At 39.6% G+C, this 25,934-nt stretch overlaps 1 protein-coding gene across 2 annotated transcripts in view; it reads right to left on the bottom strand.

Annotated features, from left to right (window-relative positions):
• PACRG (parkin coregulated) overlaps window positions 1–25,934 on the bottom strand; it is a 207,116-nt gene that overhangs the window by 93,525 nt on the left and 87,657 nt on the right. Inside the window, exons 3-4 of one of the 2 annotated variants that reach the window (XM_035108596.2) lie at window positions 16,457–16,628; window positions 8,930–9,079 (exon numbers count right to left, since the gene is read on the bottom strand). In XM_035108596.2, coding sequence (XP_034964487.1) covers window positions 8,930–9,079; window positions 16,457–16,628 — 322 coding nt within the window. The remainder of the gene's footprint in view (window positions 1–8,929; window positions 9,080–16,456; window positions 16,629–25,934) is intronic. The other variant, XM_060272802.1, reaches the window with a different exon arrangement.

Below are 25,934 nucleotides of genomic sequence, written 5' to 3'. Positions count from 1 at the left end.
CAAGAAAAAATAATTATGGTCCTTGAGTGCCGATAATGGGGGGAAAGAATTGCCTGATAGCAGCAGTTTCTTCAATCTAATAGAGCTGGAACAACAAAATTCAGTATTGGGAAATAAAAGAAAAGCAACATGACTGGAAATTATAGAATGTTGTATTTTTCTTCCAGCAGTGAAGGCAATTGACCATGGGACAAGATTAGGAAGGGATATAGTAATTTCTCCATCACTTGTGTCTGCAAACCAGAAATATGCTTTATTTCACCCATAAACTGTTGACCTGGATACATGGATCACCAGGTGAGGTTTCAGTCATAAATGGTTTATGCAGTGCACTTGCTGATTTAGTGGTATGGTTCGACGATACATCAGAATTTTCACACATAGGTCAACAAGGGGCTGCATGTGTCATGTAGTTAACTCCAGCAGTATATCAGCCAGTGAGAATTGCAGTAAGCACAAATGCACTATGTGGGTGTGGGTGTGTGGGTGTAAAGAAACAAAGGCAAAGGCTAGAAAGTACATGTGGTAAAAAAAAGAGTAATATGCTTTAAAAGGCATTTGGATAAATTATGTTTCATACATGTGTTGGAATACCAATCAGAAACAAAGCAATAGACAAAATGTTATGCTGGGTTAAACCAATGTAACAAGTGGAGTAAAAAGCAAAGGTAAAGGCAAAGGACCCCTGGACGGTTAAATCCAGTCAAAGCCGACTATGAGGTGCAGTGCTCAATAATAATAATAATAATAATAATAATTTATTATTTATACGCCGCCCATCTGGCTGGGTTTCCCCAGCCACTCTGGGTGGCTTCCAACAGAAAAATAAAACTTCAGATGTCTTCTAAAAATCTGGTAGTTGTTGTTCTCTTTGACATCTGATGGGAGGGCGTTCCACAGGGCGGGCGCCACTACCAAGAAGGCCCTCTGCCTGGTTCCCTGCCACTTGGCTTCTCGCAATGAGGGAACCGCCAGAAGGCCCTCGGTGCTGGACCTCAGTGTCTGGGCAGAATGATGGAGGTGGAGACGCTCCTTCAGGTATACTGGACCGAGGCCGTTTAGGGCTTTAAAGGTCAGCACCAACACTTTGAATTGTGCTCGGAAACGTACTGGGAGCCAATGTAGATCTTTCAAGACAGTGTTATGTGGTCTCGGCGGCCACTCCCAGTCACCAGTCTAGCTGCTGCATTCTGGGTTAGTTGCAGTTTCCGAGTCACCTTCAAAGGTAGCCCCACGTAGAGCACATTGCAGTGGTCCAAGGGAGAGATAACTAGAGCATGCACCACTTTGGCAAGACAGTCTGCAGGCAGGTAGGGTCTCAGCCTGCATACCAGATGGAGCTGATAAATAGCTGCCCTGGACACAGAGTTGACTTGCGCCTCCATGGACAGCTGTGAGTCCAAAATGACTCCCAGGCTGTGCACCTGGTCCTTCAGGGGCACAGTTACCCCATTCAGGACCAGGGAGTCCTCCACACCCTCCTGTCCCCCACAAACAGTACTTCTGTCTTGTCAGGAATCAACCTCAATCTGTTAGCCGCCATCCATCCTCATCTCACTTTTCAGGCCGAGGGAGTGGGCATCATGTGGGTCAGCTTTCCGGGTCATGTGGCCAGCATGACTAAACCATTTCTGGCTCAATGAAACACCATGATGGAACCCAGAGCGCACGGAAATGCCATTTACCTTCCTCCCGCAGCAGGACCTATTTATCTACTTGCACTGGTGTGCTTTTGAACTGCTAGGTTGGCAGAAGCTGGGGCAGAGCAATAGGAGCTCACCCTGTCATGCGAATTTGAACCACTGACCTTCCGATCAGCAAGCCCAAGAGGCTCAGTGGTTTAGACCACAGCACTAGCCACTCCCTTTCATGAGTGAAGTGCAGTAACAAGGCTATGAAACCATTTAGGTTCTCTAAAGTCTTTGGTCGCTTATTCCACTGAGAATACAGATGATGCACCACTCAATAGACACAGTCCTGGGGCCACCTTGGACAAGGACAAGAGTGTCTCCCTGTGAAAGTGAGTGATTCTCTCCCTTCATACACAACCTGGAAGCAAGCGAGAGAAAGCACCCTTTGTTACCAATTCTGTTAAATGTTCAAAGCATCTTTATTCATGTCCCCATTGGCAGCCATGACTTCACTGGAGAAAGTGCATGAAATATGTAGCAACATCTGGAGTTATATAAGGGATATACTACTTATATGTACTGTCTATGTAACCAGCTATGACAAAATTTAAAGACTGACTGTAACATGGAACTGGAAATGAGGAGAGGTGGGGCATGTTCCCCCCCTTGATGTTCCACAACTTTTAGAATCTGTTCTCATTTTTGTTCTGTAAATTCTGAAAGCCAGGTGCAGTTACAGCAAAACCAATTTTTCAGAGCATAGCAATTTTGCACTGTCTTTCACAGAAATATTCTCCCTAGAATAGAATTTTAATTGAGTACATTAATTCAAAATATGTGTGACAAATAAATACAACCCATTTGAATCATTAGACAACTTTTTGCTGCACATTTAACATAGAAATATGTCACTTTAAGTAGTGAAACAAATTTTAAACCATATGTCCCCTTGAGATGTAACATATTTGTTTACAAACATGCAACAGAAGTGAAGAACCATTCAGAAAATAAACATAACTTCCTGTAAATCACTTAACCTGCTTTCCAAAAGGAGTCCTAAGAAAAATGTGCCAGCCTATTCCAAGTATAGAACATTCTTAAAATCATCATAGGCAAATCTTCTCCTAAGAAACACAGCAATGAACAATACTAAAACATAGAATCATCCTTTACTTGCCCCACACCTAGCATTGTACATCACAGCACGGCTGGTAGGGATGGCTTGTGTGAAACAGACTTGTGGGTTGAGTTAATTGGGCCCATGAACTAGATATTTACACCCCTGTTCTATGCTGATGCTCCACGATCTAGATGAAATTATACTGTTTTAAATTTAGCAAATTTGCTTTGCTGAGCCAGCTCTACTGAACACCAAGTAGTCTGGTCCCCAGCATTATTAAAGTCAGAACCTGAAGCTGGAAGAGGTTATCTCAGCATCAGACTACTAATTCCCTCAGTCAATTGTTATTTCTGAGGGACTCCTTCAACTCAGAGGTAGATTCTGATGCATGTCCTCAATCAAGCATGGTAAGAGGCCAACAACATATCTAACAAGTCCCAGTGACTCTTTTGATCCTTATTAGAAAATCAGTCAACAGCACAAGTACAGTTTTCAGACCCAGTGACTGCAGAAAGTTCTGGAAAGGAGGGCAGAGCTACATTCTATTAAAAATGGCACTGCCACCAACAACAGTAAAACCTTGTTGAGTTTCCTCCTCCGTTATGTGTCTTTACATCATTGTGCTGATTTACCTCTGACAGCAGCAGCCAATGATCAGGAGTAAGAAAAAAATATGTAGTGTAATGATATCAAGACACTTAAGTTGTACCACTTGAGGAGTGTTCAACATGGAGCTGTTTGTTTTGACTACAGTACTGTACCATGTTTCATGTACTACATAGCATTGCATTCACTTTTCTGGACTTCTGGGTAGTCCCAGAATACTTTGGGATTACAGAATTACATTTTATCTGATGTATACTTTATTTGGCCAGTTTTTAAAACATGACTTGTTTCAAAGGAAGCAGAATTCAGGATTCTCGTCTGGCCGTACAGTGTTTTATATCCACTAGCCAATAATCATTATATTGAGTTGATATTAAATGCCTTGATGTTGTTACATTTGTCAAAATGGAGCACATCATCTGACTTGGTGAATCTTCTATTTTCTTTTTTCAGTCATTTAAGATGCTGAACTAATTAGGCTATTAACACATCAGAAGGAACTGCTAAGTATTAATAACTTTTTATTAATCACTGCTGAGTCAGTTCTATTTCACACAGGCTAATACTGCATTTCCATCTAAGAAATTAAGTCAGTAATTACAAATTATACAGCAATAATAAATAGGAAGTGTTATAGTTTTTCAAATGTGTTAGACGGTATGTTATAAAAACCCGAATACAGATGGTTAGGAAAGCTGATGAAGGCTGCAGTCCTATTCATACTTATCTAGGAGTAAGCCTCATTGAAAGCAATAGGACCTCCTTCTCACTAGATGTGCATAGGATTGGAATGTAAATAAAGCTGTCATTTAATCAGCCATAGAAAATGCTTGTAACTTTGGCAGAGTTTTCATGTTACAGCTACAGTGGAACCAAAGGTGGAGAACCTCTGGCCTACAGACCAATATTGGCCTGCAAAGCAGGTCCAATTTGGCCCACCAGATCATTTCCCCAAACCACACCCATCTACCTATCAGCTGATGGCATGGATACAAAAGAGGACACAAATTATTTAAAACACAGAAAACTGAGGGCCAAAAGTGCAGGTAAAAAGGAAATGTGTTTTTTAAAAACAAAATACCTTTTACAAATGGTCAGCAATCTAAGCAAACACATTATTATACAGTACAGTACATCATTTCAGATCTGTTTATACACATACATACATACATACAAACATTGTTAATATATTCAGAAAGGTTTATCCGAGCATATACTGTTGTTTAATTTTAATTCTCATTTTATGTAGCTGTTGCATGTCTTATATCTAAAGGAAATAAATAATATTTAAGAATAAATAAAAAGGAAAGTTTTCGCCTGGCACCCGAAACTTGACAAGGGTGGCACTAGGCAAGCCCCCCAGAGGAAAACCTTTTTACAAGTGGTGACCCACCACTGAAAAGGCCCATTCTTATGTCCCCCTCTCCAGACTTCCTGTGGTAGGCGCACATGGAGAAGAGCCTGGGTCAGTTCCTATGGAGAGAGGCAGCCCTTGGGAAAGGGCTGTAGCTCAATGGTAGAGCATCTGCTTGCATGCAGGAGGTCCCAACCCCTGGCACCTCTAGGTGGGTCTAGGAAAGAACCCTGCTTGAGACCCTGGACAGCTGCTGCCGGTCAGTGCAGACAATACTGAGTCAGATGGACCCAATGGTCTGACTCAGTATAAGACAGCTTCCTACATTGAAGTACTGGGGCTCTGAGATGCATGATACTTCATAGGACAAAACCAGCACTTTGAATTGAACCCAAAAATAATTGGTAGCCAGTGCAATCAGGCCAGGATTGGCGATACATGTGCTTAGACCATCTTGCACCAGTGAGCAACCTGGCCACCAAATTCTGCACCAGCTGCAGTTTCCAAATCATCTTCAAAGGCAGCCCCACATACCGTATGATGCATTGCAGTAACCTATTGGTGGCTGCTAAGTATTATGGCAGGGATAGCAAATATGGTGCCTTCCATATGTTTTGAACTGCAGTTCCCATGAGCCCAAACCACTATGGCTAATGATCAGAACTGATTACAGTTGCAATCCGATATTTATGAAGTGTACCACGTTGATTACCCCTGTATTAGGGAGTGGAATCCAACATTGCATGAGCAGAAGGTAAACTCACATAGCAGATATCCCCCCCTTTGGCCCTTGCAACTGCTGAAAAGTCCCTCCAGTGGGTCAGGGGGGTATACCAAAAATAGTGAGCTGTGTCATATGCGGAAGCAGTACAGGGGGAGGGGATTAGCTGAAAATGAAGGAATCTTGTGTTCAAATAATGCTACCTTATAAAATAGCACTGTCAGATACCTTTAGACTACAAACTACTTTGCCAATAAATTATTCTATTCTATTCTAACCTAACTACTAACACTAGAATGCTACCGTAATTCCACCGATTTAGGCAGGATTTCATTAGACAGCAGATGGCCCTAACCAGATTATTGAGTTTTGTGTGACTTACTTTAATGTGTTTAAACCCAGACGGTCAGTGACTATAGATTCTGTGAGTGTTCCAGTTAACACTTAATATGCAAAGTAAGTTTGTATTCCACAACTGTGATTACAAGTCTTATAGTTAACTCTAGTGGTTCCCCACTAATCTATAGATAAACTGTCAGTAAGTATTGCATATGTTCAAAGTTCTGATTCCAGAAGTTAATGTCTTTTCATGGGATAGTTTTACTCACTTTTACTCAGAGTAGACCCAGTGAAATGAAGTAACATGACTAAGGTAGGTTCATTAATTTCAATGGGTCAACATTTTATTGATCAACAATGAAGGCCTTCTATTACAAAAGAAGCTTTTAACGTTTTAAGTTTTAGCACATCAGGGCTTACAGATATCAAAATGATTAACTTAATTTAATACATTTTAAATCTGTGCCTTTACTCTGTATGCTGCAGAGGTTGACAGGGTTTTGTTTCGAAATATTCTGGGCTGTTTAATCTGCACAGCATTTCACAAACAGTTATTGATCACTACTGAATAAGATAAATTGATGACATGAAAATGTTTTTCCTTTATAATGCACATAAGCCATTACAGTTGTTTTCACTTGACAGCATATAATAGTTGTTAAAGCAGATCAATGGCATTTTCATTTACCTGACTATGTTATGCAAAAAGCATTTACTTGATACAACTGTCTAACACTTATCAAACTAATTTCTACTTCCTATGCTTTATATAATATCCATAGAATACAACACATGACAGTGCTAAGCTTTGAAGATTCCCTTTGGTCCTCCTGCATCATAATTTCTGTCTTCTCACTAAAAACCATAAAATGAATTCCTAATTCTTTTAAGCATTTATTTACCTCAGGCACCTTCACGAAACTCCATTTATAATATGAACTGCACAACAAGGGTTCATTATTTTAACAACAAAAATAAAACACTTTCAAATAATAAAAAATGTGTTTTTCCCCCTTTGATTTGTTTTAAAATGCACCTTGTAAAGAAATACCAAATTTTGGTACTGTATTGAGTTCAAGAAGGTAATAGATTCAAGTGGTGTCACAGGGTTAACAACAGATCTAAGCCATGTCACAGACATTATATTTTTCTTATCTTTTAATCTCCAGAAAGATTTAACTATTGGGTTCTCAATGAATAAGAAGTAAAACCAGATACCATAAAATATGGCAGTGCAACTTTAACAGACCTACAGCCAGGGCTTTCTTTTTCAGCTGGCACTCACCAGAACTCAGTTTCAGCACCTCTCAGGTGGGGCCCATTGCCATTAAAAGAGAACAAGGCCTCGCTCATGAGTTTCAGCACCTCTTTTTGTAGAAAAATAGCACTGGTACAGCAATTATAAAAGCTTATTGCCTTAAATATGTTATTCATAATTCTAATAGTCTGACGAGTGCAGAAGTGTAAGTTACTTTTACATGGTCCTCCATCTATTTAAAACATAATTTTATAGTGTTAAAAGCTACAAGAAAACCAGTTTGATTCAATTCTTCCCTCTCCTTAGATGAGTTCTTAATATGATTCTGGAGAGAATAGCCCCAGACTTAAAGGGGGGGAGGTTGCACTGGGTAACCCCTATTTACTTTAAACTTTTAATTTGCTTTATATTTCGCTTTCTCAAGAGAAGGGGTAGCACCACACATGAAAAGAGATGGATACAGAAAGTGGTTGCATCCATGCAAGAGAATGGAGAGAAACCTGCTTGCTCTGGAATTCCATGTATGTCAGAGCAATGAACTGTCACATTTCATCGATGTTCCACAGTTCTCTGTACCACCCAGAGTGCCTAGGACAACCCAGTTAGATGGGTGGGGTTGTTGTTGTTGTTTAATCGTTTAGTCATGTCCGAGTCTTCGTGACTTTGTGGGTGGGGTACAATTGATAAAAATATTATTATTACGGTATTACCTTGATGCTGCTCATTCCCATTCTTCTAGCCACATCAGATAGCATTTTAATTGTTAATTGGCTAATGATACACAATTTGCATCGATCAAAAGTCCCCAACTCATTTAATAGCCCTTTCCTCCCCAAGTAACAACTACTGTTGCTGCATCACCTAGACTTTATGGGACGTGAAGTAAGTTATGAACTAAATAAGATTATGCATAGGGTGGCAATGTGAGTGAAAGGTAAGGCTTGTGAATATGTTACTGAAATACCAGAATATTATTATTTTTTTACATCTGGCAAATTGTATTATCTTAATTAGCCAAGCTACCAACAACCCACATGACCTGGAAGCTATACGCCGGCTCTCTCGGCCAATAATGTGAGATGAGCGCGCAACCCCAGAGTCGGTCACGACTGGACTTAATGGTCAGGGGTCCCTTTACCTTTTATACTAAAATAACAGCACAAAATGTTAAGGTAATTACTTAAAAGTGACCAGTCCAACAATATATCAAGTGGTTTTTAACAGAAATCATATATTAGAAAGAATGTCAGCTGGGTCGAGGCATGTAGAGTTAAACACTAATCTTCATTACGTAAACTTCATTTTTTTAAAGACATAAAATGAGATTTTGAACAAAATAGAAATACTTCCCTGCTAAAATATTTAAACTGCTCAACCAAGACTACACAGATTAGGTAGAGCAATGCACATAACTTTATAAGAACAGGAATGTAAAGAATTTGAAATAATAAAACTTAATTTTCCTCCAAACTGAATAAATCAGTTTAAAACTTTACTTATATTGGGTACCAAGCCAGGAAATAATGACACCAAACTTTACTAATTAGAAAAGTTCTGAGAAGGATCAAGAGGTGGAGTCTTAACTTGTCAGGTGAAAGCAGTGCAGGGGTGTGTGTAATCTATTAATGAATTAAAAGAGTGCTACAAAACTTTACAAATTAATTATTGGTAGATTACAGAGCTGCTCCAGTGCTTCTGTAATGTGTTGAATAAGCTTTACCAGTAAGAATAAATGAAGTTGTTAATTTTGCTCCATCCCTGGGGAATAACAGGAGAGGGTGCCAAATACATTTTAGTTTATATGCAGTAGTAAAATCTAACTATGCTGTTAATTAACCCTGCCTCAAGCCCCTCCTGGCTGGAGGGCTTGCTAGATGCGGTAACTGCTAGGATCACTCACCATTCATATTCTTAAAGATGTTTAAAATGGGGAGAATCTGTCGATAATAGGGCACTAAGGCTTCCCCCACCATGTCAGCTGACACAACCAGGTGCTGGAGAACTTTGAGTGTGATGCAGATGACCTGTCGGTTTCGAAGGTTCAGCGCATCTTTGATAAAGGAAAAGAGACAAGCAGAAAACAGAAGAATTAATTTCAGGAATGTACAAGAGAGGGGGAGAAATCCTCTAATGGACAAATTTAATTAAACTGTACTCTGCTGGGGATTGTAAGTGGGCCTTTATTAGCCCAGCTTTGAAGGAACCCAAAGATGGATTGCAGCCCCAATGTTATAAAACACTGCCTTGTCTGACTGTTATTTGTTCCCACAATTTGTGCTGACTCCTCACTAACCCCAAGAAGGCAGCTCATTATTCCTCCTTGCTGCCTATGTTACTGCTTCCAAAAAAGAAAGAAAGAAAAAAAGCTATCAGTAAGTACCACTGGGACTAATGGAACCGCGAAGGCAACCCGCAAATGTTGACAATAGAGACATTCTAATGCAACAATTAGCCTGTTTGTATCTGCTTGCTTAGCAATCACTTTATTCATTTCAATTAACAATTCTTAGTATTTGAAGAACCAGCACAATGAGACAAATGTTTACAGAGAAAAGCTTGTAGGCTTCTTTTAAAAGACAAACAATCTGATAAAGAATAAGGATTCTTGCCTACTTGAGAAATTTTTGTGTAGTTTCAAGCAGCTGAATTTTGCTATGTCTTTCAATAATACCTTTTGTCTCCATTCACTTGTTTTATTTTTCATTTTTAAAGGCAGAGGATGTTGTATTCTCCCTTGTCTTAAAAGTCAATTACTGTATATTTTCACATGTATAATTTGAATACAAATTATCCAAGTTATTGGCCTCCCCCTCCAAAATTATGCAGCCTTGGAACAAATGTTAAATACTGTAGGTTTAAATGTTTTCCACGCATTCACATTTTTGCAAAGTTGTAGCAGAATTTTCAAGCCCACTTGTATAGTTATGGAGGACTGTCTAATACTGATGGACTAGCATATTATGAAGCTCTGCATTTTGAATTCCTTTTTCAAAATAACAACTAAATTTGAAAATATCATTACCCTACACTGCAGATGTCACAGTCTAAAAGAAATCAGAAGGGATATGCTATGTATATATGGTTGAACTTGAATATTATGAATATAGAATGATGGCCATGTGAAGAAAATGAAGATGCAAACATCAATAATCGCAATTAAATAGCTCACAGCTTTATTAAATAGAATGTGGAGTGATACATGAACTATTCAGGATAGCATGTAAGAGGTGTGACTCTAACTTTGTTGTATTACCAGGGAGACTGGCATGGACAGACTAGGGAAGATGTCCCCCTGGCAAAATCAGTTCACCCTTTAGCTAATCAACATTTCCCTTGTAGGTTCATCATTTGAGACAACTTTAATCTCCAATGGTTGAACTGCTGCAGTTGGCATGCCATTTCTTACAATTTAAATATCATTTTATACCTTTCTTTATGAAGTAAAAAAAAAAACCCTCCACTTTCCCAGTAACAAAAAATTTCTCTCTGCTCCACTAAGAAACTATTTTATGTAAGAATGTAGTAATTTAATTATTATAAAAATGCCAGCGTTAAGAATTTAATTTACATAAGGATTTAAGTAGAGATAACCCTGTCAAAGCCTAGCTTCATTTTGACTTGTGGGAGCAAGAGAGGAGTTACAACAAGCCTGCAAAACCATACCCACTTATCTGGGAGTAAGCCCCATTCAGCTTAATGTGACTTACCACTGAATGCATAGGATTGTGGTGTTAATGTATTAAGGTAAAAAAGGTAAAGGTAAAGGACCCTGTATGATTAAAGTCCAGTCAAAGGCGACTATGGGGTTGCAGCACTTATCTCTCTTTCAGGCCGAGGGAGTTGGCGTTTGTCCACAGACAGCTTTCCGGGTCATGTGGCCACCATGACTAAACCGCTTCTGGCGCAACGGGACACCATGATGGAAACCAGAGCACATGGAAACACCGTTTACCTTCCCGCCACAGCGCTACCTATTTATCTACTTGCACTGACATGCCTTCAAGCTGCTAGGTTGGCAGGAGCTGGGACAGAGAGCAATGGGAGCTCACCCCATCATAGGGATTCAAACCGCCAACCTTCTGATCGGCAAGCCCAAGAGGCTCAGTGGTTCAGACCACAGCGCCACCCGCGTCCCATTGTTAATGTATTACTCAACATAATTATACATTACTGTGGCAATTCAAAGCCTTATTTATGCCTTGTAATGTGTTTTGTAAAAAATAATAATCACCAGATGTTCCACTTAGGGCCATATGAGAACATTAACAGAGAGGAACAGCTTGAGTGCATAACCTTTCACAAGGCTATTTAGTACCAAACCTTCCAGTTCTTAACAGGCCAAAGGAAAAAAATTAACTTCTCCCCATATTTCATTATTTGTTGCTGTAAGTCACTGACCAAAAGCAGTTTCTCTTGTATATATACTCTAAGTGTTCCGGATCATTTAAGATTGTTCCTTTTCCTTGAGTAATGGTTTTGACATCTAATGGATAAAGAGACAAAAACCAACCAGAGCAGATTTTTTGTTGTTGTTGTTGTTGGATAGCTTGAAGGAATCTGTCGCTCTCTAAGATGCCGAATACTGTAAAAAATAATGATGCTACCTTCTCTCGATAAACAGAATTTTACACAGGAGAATGTGTCTGTGTTTTGCAATATACAATCTCATTAAAAACGTAAAACATTACAATAGTGTTAGTGGTGGTGCTGAGAATCTTTTTAATGAAAACAATTTTATGAAGGCTCACTTTCCCTCAAGGAAATCATAGAGTATATAGACAATGCCAGATCAAATTATTTTTTCTTCAAATGTCCATATTATGGTTCTATGTGATTCGGAAGAATCCTCACAATACAATGAGTTACTATGACTTTATTGAATTGTATTAATTGTTTTGAGGAATTTGTTGCTATTTGCTTTATGATACTGTGTTTGCTATTATAGTGACTGCAATGTTTGTTGGGTTTTTTTTTAATGCTATTGTGATTATTATTTTACCCAGGGTGCAGAGTACATGGATTTTCCCTACCGCAAAATTTATCCTCAGTCCAGTATACCTGAAGGAGCGTCTCCACCTCCATCATTCTGCCCGGACACTGAGGTCCAGCACCGAGGGCCTTCTGGCGGTTCCCTCGTTGCGAGAAGCCAAGTTGCAGGGAACTAGGCAGAAGGCCTTCTCGGTGGTGGCGCCTACCCTGTGGAACGCCCTCCCAACAGATGTCAAAGAGGAAAACAACTACCAGACTTTTAGAAGACATTAATAGATTATTGTGTTTTATTCTTCTGTTGGAAGCCGCCAGAGTGGCTGGGGAGACCCGGCCAGATGGGCGGGGTATAAATAATAAATTATTATTATTATTATTATTATTATTATTATTATTATTATTATCATCATCACAATAACCTTGTGGTGTTAAGAGATGGCTAATGAGCTTCATAAAGTCCTGGACTAACACAGGACATCCTATTATGTAGTATTGAATCAATATGGAATCAATACAATTATCATCACCGAACTATGCATTGATACTAAAAATTGTTTTCAAAACAACACCCTGCAAGTCCTGGAGTAACATTTTCATTTGAAATATTGCCACTGATGGAACAAAACTATGGCTACACACCAATTTGGCTAATTGTTTGCTTGCTTCTATTTATTCTGCTCCATATTTCCTTTCAGTCTCTATGACCATGTGTTTCTCCAATCCAAATTTTTCCCCTGCTAATTTGATCTCCAGTTGTTCTTAACACCTGAATTTTGTTCCTTCTGTTCCTTGTTTCTATAGTAGACTTTTCCTCAAGATTATCCAAGATTATTATTTTGTTTCTATTTCGGCAATTGTTAGAGGAACTGGGATTTAATTAACCCTTCAGACATGCTTGTGCAGAAGCATTAGTTTAATATACTTGTGACAGTAGCTTCATATAGTAGCTATGCTTGATGGGAAATGATAACAGGAAATTCTGCTTCTTACAACACTAAGAATTGCTGAAGTGACTTTTTTTCTAAGCTACAGAATCCAATTTAGACATGGTAATTGCAAATGCACTTTTTCAGCTATTGAATGTCAATGCTCCAGTATTTCACAACCTTTGATAAAAGAGATGGTTACTTCAAGATAAGTCATCTAGGTCAAATTTGTTTTTATATATATATATATAAACACCATTGATTTTAATGGAGCCTGAATTCCTTAATAGGGAATCGATTAAGAACCAAGGGTTGCAATCCAATCAAAGTTAAGCACTTTAAGTCACACCAGTTTCTAGTGCCAGCTTTGAGGGGGTCCTGGGCAAGTAGCCCTAATGCACCACATTAGTGCTCCCTGCAATCTTACCAAGCAGCATTAGAGGCTTATATTTGCTGGTAGCAGCACTGAAAAAAAGCAAAGCTAAAACAATTTTTTATGGCTCAGCACTGAACTGGGTGGTGCAGCCGCCAGGAGTCTGATGGCGGTGATCAGAGGACAACATAACATGAAGCAGGTAAGCAGGAGCTCACTGAACCAGGTGGCATAGCACCAGGGCCTCTAGAATCAGAGTTGGAACCATCACAGTGGTCTGCTGGACTTTAGGAACCAAATGCCTCCCAGGCTCCCACATAACCTCACCAGTCCAGCAGCACAAGGAAGCACCAGGTGGGACACTAGGGAAGGTAGGAGGAATGTCCATCAATGGGCCAGAGAATGGCCTTTGAAGAGACCTGAGTTCTCCAAAAGTGAGCAGAACCTAGAAGAGATGGAATGGAGGCAGAGGCTCAAAAGTCCTCATTTCACTTGCTCACCAGGAGGTCTCCTTGGTGCTGCAACAACCAATTTGCCTTGTTATGTGGGGTCATTTGCAGGAAAATAACAATTCTGATCTCCTGGGCAGACATCAACCCTTCCAAATGGTTTAAAAAACAACAACAATTTTTCAGGCACAATTGGGGAGGAAGAGTTTGGTCACTCAACAGTGATGTCATAGGCACCCATTTAATAGTTCTAGCATGCAACCACTTTCCACATGAAACTAATGTGCTCAATCTTAGGACACACTAGCTAGGAAAAATATGATGCGAGTATTGGGGAAATGCAATACTCCTACAACATGTGAAGGAAAGATATTAGGATACCCATGAACATATGGCAACTGTGAATTTAAAGTATGCAGGGATTGTCCAAACAATTAGGTTATATGGGCAGTATAATTCGAGGTTTCTGTAAATCCCTCAGTAGGGAACAGAACCCCAATACATACACATTGTAGAGTCTAGGGGTAACAGATCTGACATGTGGAACCAATTGTGTGTTGTTCTCCATCACCACCCAAGGTTTCCCTGTTACAGGTCCTTTTGTCTTTCAAATGACAGTACAATTTCTTTGTTCATACAAATATGAACACTTGGCTTCATTTAGCTGAATGGAGGCAGTGCAAAAGGGCTTCAAACAGGGGGTGGGATAAATGAACCATGAAGGGAGCGACTTTTTTTGGCATTTAGAGCAGCAAAGTAGCTTCTGCTGGCCCTTCCTGTGTGAAACAACTTTTATCTGGAAAAGCTCAAAGGCACAGAGAGCTGGATTTCAAGAAATTCCCAGATCAATCTAGATTCTGTTAGAAATGCATCTTGTCTTGATTTAAACAGTTAAGATAAAGTAAAATATCCACCTCCCTAGACAGTACATTTACAAACTGTTAACATTTGCACTCTGTAATCTATATATTTTAACCTTTCTTGATATATCAGTCCCTGCGGGCCATCCCCTGAATTTCTTCCCTGTTCTTGTGCTGTTTTCATGTGTTCTAAAAATACTTTTACAAGGCATTTTGAAAGGCCAAAAAGGCAGTGGAGTCTTACAAAATGTGAAACAATGTGAGTCGATTACATGAAGCCTAAAACACATTTGGGTGTAGTTTAATTGTATTATCAAGTTTTAACTGCAAGAGCTGAATTAATTCTTTGTTATTCCTTTCTTGTTTATCTTCATTCCATAACTACACTCTCAACCACCCTCACTCAAACAACCTTCCAATGGGAATCAGCTGCTTTATAGCTACTGGAGGCTGGCTCAGATACTTGCCCAGAAGGGGTGAAGCTCTTTTGTTCTATCAGTTTTTTCTCAGACTGCCCTTGGTGGTGGTGGGGGTGGGACACCCAATTATTGTTCCCTACTTATGAGGTGGAAGAATATGGGAGTCTCCCTGCGTTCAGCCTTGGTACGAGAAGAGCAAAATGGGGTGAGGGGGAGAAAGATGAAAATACTCAGATAGTCATCAGCTTCAACTGACAGCAGAAGAATATTTTGCAGCATTTGTACATTTGACAAGCACTCTGGAAATTGTTATTATCTGTGAATATAGGGAGCTGAAAGAGAGGGATATTTGAGAGATTTCCAAAGGAGACTTACCTAGTAGTACTATGTCAGCAGATTATTTGGATTAGATAAAAATTGGACAAAGTTCACAAATATTTCAAGGTCGTAGGAGCGTGTGGTGGAGTCTGGAGTAGAGCGGCATCGCTGCTGCTTACCTAGACAGAGCTGGGGGCAGGGAAGCAGTGAGGTCAGCGCCACACAGTTGCACCAATGCAACTGCTTCTGCCAATCTTATGCTTGTAGTAGTGTACAAACACTACCCTGATCTCATCACCACCCCTTTGCAGTCCCGTTCATGTAAGCAGCAGTGTGGAGAGCTCTGCCACACCATACATGCCCTACTGTTCTCACTGAGTTCTCATCTCAACACTTACACTTCTTGGTTTAATTAACTCTCATTCTCCATTAGATCTGAATTGGAAAACTATGATTGGAACAAGCCAGGATCTTAAACCATGGTTTCTTCTGATCTTAATAACTATAGTTTCAGGGATCATGTGTAACAGGAAACTATGGTTAATTAACCCAGGAAGTGCTGAACTGCAGTCCACCTTTAAGAGAGAGGGGAAGGAGTGATGCAAACATGAACCATATGAGAACCAAGTCTCATACATATCTGTTTAATATATACAGCCAAACCAGGCCATTATCATTTTGATGTGAAAAGACATGATGTTAGGAATAAAGATGACTAATGTGCTCAAAAATAGCAAAGAAAATGAAGATAAAGCCATTAAAAACTTTTTTGTTACTTTTCCACCTTTCTTTTCTGAGTGCTTTTCATAAGATGGTTGGATGGGGACCAGAAGAAAAAGAGAAATCCGGTAATTTAATTTATTATTTACTAAGAGCAGCGTTAAGAGTCAGAGAATTCAGACAGCACAATTTTATGGGATTCAGGTACCAAATGTGTGATTGAAGGCAAAAGGCTTCTGGTCTTCTATCTCACAATTGACTCAGATTTGGCATCATCCGCTTGGCAGCCTGTCATGCTTTATTGCTTAATTAGTAACTTGTCAAAAAGCTTGAATATATACCTTCAATGTTAGCTTTCCTCCATATGCACACTTACTTTTTATTGGGATAATGAGCTGAGGAATGACAGGAAGGATCTTGTTCCCTCCATGCTCCAGCATGTCATGGATGCCTTGCCGAGCAAAAAACTCATAGGGAAATTGCATTTCACATAGACCATCGAAAAACAATGGCAGATAGTGATGATAGTCCAGCTTCTCTATCTCCACCTGAAAGTGCACAAAGGGGGGGGGGAGAGAGAAATCTAAATTAAGCCTACATGATGTCCAGGTGAACCAAAAGACTCATGGCACAGTTTTATTGAGCAATACAAAATTTAGTGTCCACTAGAATATGGCAATATGCCAAGTGTAATGTTTGCAGAATGATGGATTCCTTAGTTCCTGCCCAGTAGAACAAAAGCAATGATGTTTAGAAATTTGTTTTTTACATTCTTATTTCTGAATATTATTTGATATGATTGATCCAGAGAAAAAGGCACTGCATCAGTATGGAGGTATCCTTCTAATGAAAAATAAAGTTGAGTCTAACAAGTAACTGACAGAGGATGAGATGGTTGGACAGTGTTCTCGAAGCTACGAACATGAGTCTGACCAAACTGCGGGAGGCAGTGGAAGACAGGAGTGCCTGGCGTGCTCTGGTCCATAGGGTCACGAAGAGTCGGACACGACTAAACGACTAAACAACAAACAACAAGTCTGACACAACTGAAAGGTCAAATCAGTTATAACTATAAGAATATCCATGATATGACCACAACAACTGAAGATTCAACCAGAGATATTTAGATGCTTACTTTGATAACTCTTAAAGTACACATCTGAATTTCTGATCTTGTATCTCTGGGAAGTTATCAGATAAATAAATTAGCTGAAAACATAATGATTAGAATAATACAGGTTTAGGCTGGACTCTTAACCCCATTTACATGGGAACAAGCCCTAATGACTTCAATAGGACCTATTTCTGAATAGACATGATTAGGATTATGCATTCAGCAACTGTAGTCAGGATGCATTTTCTGTGCAACATTCTGCAACATGGAATTGGATATAATGTCTAGACCAATGCCAATCCTTCATTTTGAAAGGATAAATGCAAATATTGAGAATAAACCATGTATTTTATTGAAGTTGACATTTAAATTATGAGATAAGTCATTCACTGAAGTAACAAAAAACCCTGCATTCTTCCATTTTTCCCAGCATCTTGCAGAACACATTTTTAATAATGTTGACATCTAAGAATGCTCCCTCTAGATTAATAGTTTCAATGCGAGAGAACCAAGTCCATCAAACACAACTTTGAAGTCAAGTTTAATTTGGCTTTATTTCATTACAACAGACTATATTGCTTCAGAACTATTATCAAATTCAAATTATTGTCTATTGTTTTCATTAATATACAGAGTAATCCCATGGAAGTAAGGGGGAGGGAGAATCCTTGGCAGAGCTACTACCATTTCTTAAGCCTATTGACTCAATATGGCAAGAATAAGAAATGGGATAGCTTTCCCCTTTTTATTTCCCCTGTATCAAAACCCACCCACCCAATGACACCAATGGGAGGGAAATTACCTCAGCTCCAGAGTTCTTGGCCTTTAGGGAGGGTGTCAAGGAAATAAGGGTTGGGGGGGTCATTAATATTTATTTATTTTATTTATAGATTTATATATAATTATTTTATTATATATAATTTTACACTAAGATGAAGAAAAATTGAAAAAAGCCAGTGTGGAATAATGGTTAGAGTTGTTGAACTAAGACTTAGAAGAGCAGGGTTCGAATCCCCACTCATCCATGAAGCTCACTGGGTGACCTTGAGCCAGTCATCATCTCTTAGCCTAACCGACCTCACAAGGTTGCAGATGTGAAGATGAAATGGGGAAGAACCATGTGTGCCACCTTGAGATCCTTGGAAGATAAAGGTGGCATATAAAGAAAAGAAAAGAAAAGAAATGTACAGAGTTAAATCATGATTACAAAGCATCATGGCATAGCTGAGGAAAGGAAACCAAAATGTGACAAGGTGGTTGTTTTTTTATACTGAGTGCATACCCCTAGCATACCCCTGTCCCCCGTGCAACAGAAAACCGTGAATGGTACTTCTATGCTTCAAGCTTTCCATGGTGGTACTGAAGGCACCTCCAAGGATGTTTGGGCCATTTCAGAAGCAGAGCTCATCTCATCCAGCTGAATGGCAGCAACATTCTAAGGCAGGCTTCCCCAAACTATGGTACGCGGGCTGGATGTGGCCCGCAAGGCTCATCTATGGGGCCCCAGCAGCCCGTTCGTACCGGAGCGGCACGGCTGCCCACTTCCGGGTGGCTGGAGCATCGGAAACAGCTTGTGCCACATGCGCAAGCATAATTTCCGGCGCACTTCTGGGTTGGGGGAGCGTTGGAAATAGCTTGTGCGCGTGGAGGAGGCCCATGTGCATGCGCACAAGCTATTTCCGGAAATCGCATGTGTATGGGCGTGCGCTCCTGCGCGCTCCCCCGCCCTCCAGCCCGCCGCGCCATCGGCACGGCCGGCACCGGCCCAAAGCCGGGTAAGTTGGGGGGGCCCTGTTCTAAGGACTCTTCAGCTGACTGCCGCCATAGTTGGTCAATAATTCTCCTGGTTTGACCAGCACTAAACTAGCTAGCTTTTTCATGAGAAATGGCCAATCTTGGATTAGATTTGCAAAACCTCTTTGAGAGTTGTCTTTCCAAGAAACAGCTGTCCCCAACGTTTGTTGCGACTAGCAACTGGTACCACTTTGGTAACGGTTTAAATGATATTGGATTTCTTGAAGAATCTGCTGGGCGGGTGTGAAGCCAACTGTTCTTTATCTCACAGTGTTTAATGTCCTCCCACAACATGGAATCCAGAAATATTTTAGCATTAAATTCCACAGTGTGAAACCCTTTACTTTTGTGTTTATTATTTAGCCTTGAAAAGTGTCTATTAAGCAAACATGCCAAGATAAATAGGATTTTTTGTTAACACCCACAACATGCTTCTACATTTTTCAGTTCCTCCCACAAAAGCTATTCTGAATCAAAACTAAAAAAATCCTTGGATGCACTTAACTGTATCTGCTGAAACACTGCTAACAGCTGTCTGTATACATTCCCTCTCATAAAGAGAACAAAAGTTACTACAAACTATGCATATAACAAATGTATAAACCACAAAGCCAAACAGTAAGCAGAAGATCAGCAATTGCCCTTTCTCTGAATTTTCTCACCATCATTTATTTCCAAATTAAGTTTTCCTGTGCTTCTGGAGTTATGGCCAAAATAACACCACCCACCCACAAGACAGAGGTAGCAGCAGGCTCAGGAGCCTCTGATTTAGCTGGAAGAGCTATAGAAGAATTTGTGTAAATTTCATTTGTTGTGATTTTAAATGTGTAAATTTTAATATTTATTATAAAGTGAACTTCAGTACGTTTTGTATCCTCAGGGTAGCTTCCAGGGTCATTCTTCCAAGTACATACATATCACTGGAATGAATCATTCATGCAACTTCCTGATAGTTTCTTGGCTATTTGTCATTGATGGAATTGTCTCCAATCCAATTGCATGAATGACCCATTTGTTTTTACATGAGTGCACACATGGGAATTGCTCTAGGATGCAAATGCCACATCAAACTTCACTTTTTATATTGGTATCATAGGAGAAATTGCATTATTAACCCTTAGCACCTCAACTTTTTAAAACAATAACAACAAATATTTCTACTCAGTAAATACCAGAAAAGAGAATGCAAGCCACTTTGTGCTAGAATCAATGATATGTCATAGGACCTAGAAATATACAGAGAGAAATATGCAGCTCAGGACCACAAAGGCATGGTCTCTAGGTGTATAAAGATGTTATAGAGGTGTATATACCCTAAGCAATTATTTATAAAATTACTTTGCTCTCCTGGCAGAGATCCTAATGTGATGATATTGAAAAGCATGACTTGTATTTTCCTTTACTCATATGTGAGTGCTAATGTACATATGTCAAAGTGAGAATTCACAGTAGGGGAAAAATCCCACTCTTTTCTGCTGGTTTCCATTTCTTTTTCAGTATCTCCCTAAAGATCTCCCTGAGGAGTCCCTTAAAAGCTAGCCATAGAGCATGGTTTACATGAAAGAGAGAGACATGCAGACTCTTGTTAAGCAACAACAGAAAAGGGCCACGGTCAATGAAGGTCTACAAATAACATACTTTGTGGCAGACGAGGAACTGAAATCCAGCACATATTTTGAAGGCAAATTCTGGAACTGCCAGCCACTCACGCCCAGCTGCAAATCTCAGAACAAACCATTAATGGGCCAATCATTTGAGTCCACAATACCAACCAGCCCAATGTAATTGTGATCCAATGTTCACCCAACACCAAGTACAAAACAGAAAGTCTGGACTATGGGGGTGGGGAGAAATCAGACTGCTCATACTATGCAGCAGCACCCAAACCGCACAGCTCAGCTACTGACATATTGAGAGAAGAGATATACAGATGCCTTTGTAATCTTCTAGGGGGGAAATAAAAGCTTATGACATGCTGATTTGTCTCCCGCAGAGAGATCAGAACCTCAGGCCCATAATTCAGTACTGAAGAGGTCCTCTTTGGAGTCTTAACTTAATGGAACTCTACATAGAAGATTTTTCCAAGTTTAACCCCAGGCTATGTATGGCCTCCTGAGAGAAAGGTTAGTTAAAGCCTCACATACAGTATTTGAGATGGAGAAGCAAGTGATTCAGCAGCAAACCAAGCCATACAGCAAGTAAACTTTGGAGATGAGCTCATTCCATTAATCAGTGTAGCTTGCTACTTAAATTTATTTAAAAACCATATTTAAAATCTTACAATCTTCCTGATTTTCACCTACAAAGTGTAAGAAAAACAACAAGCTGACAGATATCCATGAAGAGAGCACACTACCACCAGCAAGAAGAGGAAGAGAACTGACTGATAAGCAGTCAGCTATTTCCCGGTTATTGTAAAGAAAATTAATAGCCTTCTTATGGAACCTTAAGATCTGTATTGTTATTTGAGTTGGGGATCAATCCTACACCCATAATGTTGATGGCTTGGAGCAGGGTGGTGGTAAGATGAAACATGGACCCCTCTGCTGGTGAAGAGGAGCACTACTGAAAGGTGGGGCTCTACCGTGATAGAAGGCCCCTAAATGGGGCTTTTGGGGAGATGAACCATTGCCAGCTGTGGGGTCCAGTCTAGCAAAAACTCAATGAAACTCCTCCCTCGCATTCCACCCTGACCAGTAGGAATCAGCAAGGTTTCAGATGCAGTGGTGGCTCTGCAGCTCTAATTGTTTCCTGCCCAGGATTAGGATTACTCTGCCCTTCTGCCTTGGTCAAAGATATAGAATCACAGAGTGAAAGCATAATTATATCCCCAGCGGCCATACATAAAGTATGTCATGCATAAAGAGTGAATGAGGGGTTAGCAAAATTGTGAAAAGAAAAGGGAGGCTACAGGAATTAAATGTAGCCTTGACCTCAGTGATCCCGACCAATCTGTCAGAAAAAGAGGCCATGATAGCTATGTTCTACTCCACTACCAGAGGCCTCTAAATACCAGTTGCTGGGGAGAGTGGTGCTGTACTCAGGTCCTGGCTTGTGGGCTTTCCATAGGCAATTGGTGGGCCACCATGTTAACAGAATGCTAGAGCAGATGGGCCTTTGGCCTGATTCAGCAGGGCTTCTCTTATGTTCTTATGCCACCATCCTACAGAAGCAGGTCTAGGTCAGGTCAGTGCTACCATGATGGGTGGGATAAATGTATTAAAACAAAAATAAATAAAGCCAACCACTTAATTATTGTATGTTTTCTAGTTTGCAAATTTGGAGAAAAATGTTATAAAGCGCCTAAAGGTCATACTTTGTCCGCTTCATTATTAAAAGAGAAACCAAATTAGTCCACCAAAGTTTCTTTATCAAAACATACTTGTTTTCAGTTATAACTCCATTTCCCTCTAGATTTGTACTGATTTTAATATTTGTTGTACAGTAGTTTATTTCCAAGTATGGAAATATTGGTAGTAGATTTGTGTTGCATCAAATCTTCCTGTAGCCTCTATATGTAATTATTTTTCAGTTTTGTGGGATGGTGTCAGTATTCCATGAATTCCCCACTATTCTAGGTTGTGAGATTTTTCAAGCTAACAGCTTCAGGATCACAGGGTAAATGATTTAATGTCCTGTTTACAGAATATCAAGTACAGTATTCTGTGACATGTTCCCCCCAGCACTTCCTGACAAGGAAACATTGTTTTGGAGTATATCTGAGCAAACAGTGACCATTTATATTATATTCTTAAAAGTTGCCATTTATCCTACAATCAGATTTCCCCGTTCTACCAGCACTTTAATAGGAGCTAATGGGGAATTCTCAAAATATATACATTTGAATCAAATAGAACACTAACCAATGATTTTCTTCCACCCAACCTGCTGCCAGCAGAAGCAGCAGTCCTATTCCACACAGTGTCATGGGTTGGATGGTGAAAACACAGATTTACAAATCAGACAAAAATATCCTATTGCCTGGAGCTGTGTATTAATTCAGATAGCCTTCTTAGATTGATTTAAAGTAGTAAACTACTGTACTATTTAATTTCTCTTCCCCCTTCCAACCCTCGAGGGCTAAAACTTGTTTAAACATCAACTACAGAGCAAATAAATTAGAAGCTATTTCAAATGTTGTAGCTTTTACATGTTAGTTTATTGCTTACAAAGCCCATCTGCCTGTCGTTTTAAATACATATAGCTGTATTTCTCTCCTGTCAACTAGTAGTACAGGTTGTACTTGGGTTCAATCTCAATTTAAGGAGTACAGTATATTAAATTGTATGAGTTGGATCCAGAGTTGGGCTGCTTCCATCCATGGAGGGGAATGAAACCCAGCAAAGGCTCCCAGTGCAGGAAGAGAGGAAGGTCAAAGGGGAAGAGGTCTGCCTCAGTGGGAGAGATAGGAAGCAGGGCTCATTTAATCAGCTTTGCTGGAGGCCCAGTGCCATTGGGCATCTCTTGCCACTGAACTGTGCCAGCTGGCCGTTTTAGGACCAACTGTTTAGAAATTGGAGCCAGAGTTTTGATATTGATATTCCTCTTCCCTCCCTGTCCCTTTTCCTTTGTGCATCATGTTTTTTTCCATGCCTTTTTGTTTTGATTGTATGTAAGCCCCTCTAGGAGACTTTTGGGCTGACCAGCAGGGTACAAGAACTCAAAATAAAGAGTCTTGTCAATATTTGACTTTTAAGGCATATCAAGAGTTCTTTTTGGAAATGAACACTGTATTTTATTTTATTTTTTAGAAAAGATGGTATAGAGTCAATCCTGTGTTTAAAATGCAACATTTACTTATGGAATCCATAGCTTAATGTTTCTAATAATTTGAAATATTTCAAATATCTGGAAAATATAACAAGTGAAAATTCACCTTAGTATCTCCTCCATCAAGGAAGCAGAAACAAAATTATACTTTTGCTTTCCAAACTAGGTCAAATACTTGAAGAATTATAATCTATTTCTGTTAACAGTGTATCTTCTATGTAAAGAATAATCAGAGCTCATTATCTTTAACTGCAATCATTCACTGAGTTATGCACTTAAATCCCACTGAAACATGGCTGTGGGTTTGGTGCTCTAAATACATGACTTTTTAATAGAGTTTCCTTCATTGTAGATTTTTAGGCAGAGGTTGAATGGCCATCTGACATGGATGTTTTAGTTGAGATTCCTGCATTGCAAGGGATTGGATTAGATGAACACCAGGGTCACTTCCAACTGTACAATTTTATGATTCTATGAATCCTTACACTGAAAACAAAAGGTAACAAACTGAAGGTAATAAATTAGCATATTAGAAAGAAAGGGTTTATACCATCTTCTCCCATGACATGCAAAGAGCTTGGAATGTGTAAAAAACCACATTCAGCAATCTGCTACCATTTTTCATGTGTAGAACAGCACACATAACACATACACATATACATACGTGCACTGCTCTCCAATCTTAATCATGTATCATTTATAATTTCCAGTTACCGTTTTTTTTGTGTATAAGACCACATTTTTTGCTAAAAAAATATTAGTCAAAAATTAGAGCTTGTTTTATAAATAGATGGTGAATGCACAGGGGTTCGGGCTTGGGAAGCCTTGGGATCAGGCTCCAACGCTGGCACAGGAGGCCTGGGCTCAGGTTCAGGCTCCAGCTTTGCCGGCCCAGGCTTTGGCATTGGTGCGGGCAGCCTGGGCTTCGGTTCAGGCTTGGACTCTGGCACGGGCAGCCCAGGTTCTTTAAATATGGCAACCCTAACTTTGGGCGACACCCCCCTCAAAAAGCTCAAAGTTGCTCTGTTTGATTTATTGATATTGATATTTTAATCTTGATTTATTTGATTTTATGAAAATATTGATTTATTAATTTTGGGTTTAAAAAATAGGGGTCATCTTATACATGGGGGCGTCTTATACACAGAAAAATATTGTATCTTTTATCCTTCTGCAGCTCTTCCAGCTAAATCAGAGGATCCTGTCATGAACCAAGGTGAGCTGGTACTTTCCACTTTTTTGATTCTCAACCTCCCACCCATAAATGTATATAAAGAAACTCTGTTCTTTGCTGTTATATGCAAGAATTCCAGCAGTGGGCAGGGAAGAAAGAAACAACATTTTGCCTGGGGTCATTATGGTGGGCTGTACAGATATTTCCTTTCCAATCTTATGCACACCTACCTGGAAGTAAGTCTAATTTAATTTAGTGGGACTTACCTCTGAGTAGATATGCATACGTTTTTGCTATGAGATACAAAGAAAGTTACAAAAGGGGGGGGGAGAGGAATTGATTCTCTTTTCCATTGCTGCTTTGCCAAGAAAAAACTTCAACTGGATTCCATGCAAAAGGGACGATATTTAATATACTGCTAGGCAGGCAGGCAGGCAATTTGTCCCTCCTTGTAAAATATTCATAGTACAAATAAATAGTGATAGCCTTGCAATAGATCAAGCATTAATCAAGCTAGTATGTAAAATGGGTATGAGTTAAATAACCTTTGACCCGCAAAGGCTACTGTGGAACCTGAAACTTTTTCGAATTCCCAGGGTGCTTGAAGCTTTCGTGTAATTTGTGTTTTCTTGCTCTACAGCTTATTTTAAGCATTTTGAACTGATGTCACCTCCCACCTTGCTCAATTAGTCACATTTTCTTTGCACAATAAACGCTGATTGCTATTAAAAATGTGAAGAGAGAACGATAAGAAATTATTATTTATTTCCAACATTATTAATTACAGCTTTGTTAATGTGTTGGTTTTGGAACTATTGCTGGGAAATGACTGGAGGATAGCACGAATGCAAAGATAAACTTACATGCACCTGTACATATGTGTGGGGTAAATTGTGATATAAGTTATGGGCTCATCCCTTGCTGCACCCAGCCTCCACAATGCCTGCATAGTAACCTATACACAGAATCTTTGTACACACAATCTAAATTCCTGGAAAATGA

Source organism: Zootoca vivipara, chromosome 3 (assembly GCF_963506605.1).
Source record: "Zootoca vivipara chromosome 3, rZooViv1.1, whole genome shotgun sequence".
Classification (NCBI taxonomy): Eukaryota; Metazoa; Chordata; class Lepidosauria; order Squamata; family Lacertidae; genus Zootoca; species Zootoca vivipara.
This window is presented reverse-complemented; position numbering and strand designations above follow the sequence as displayed.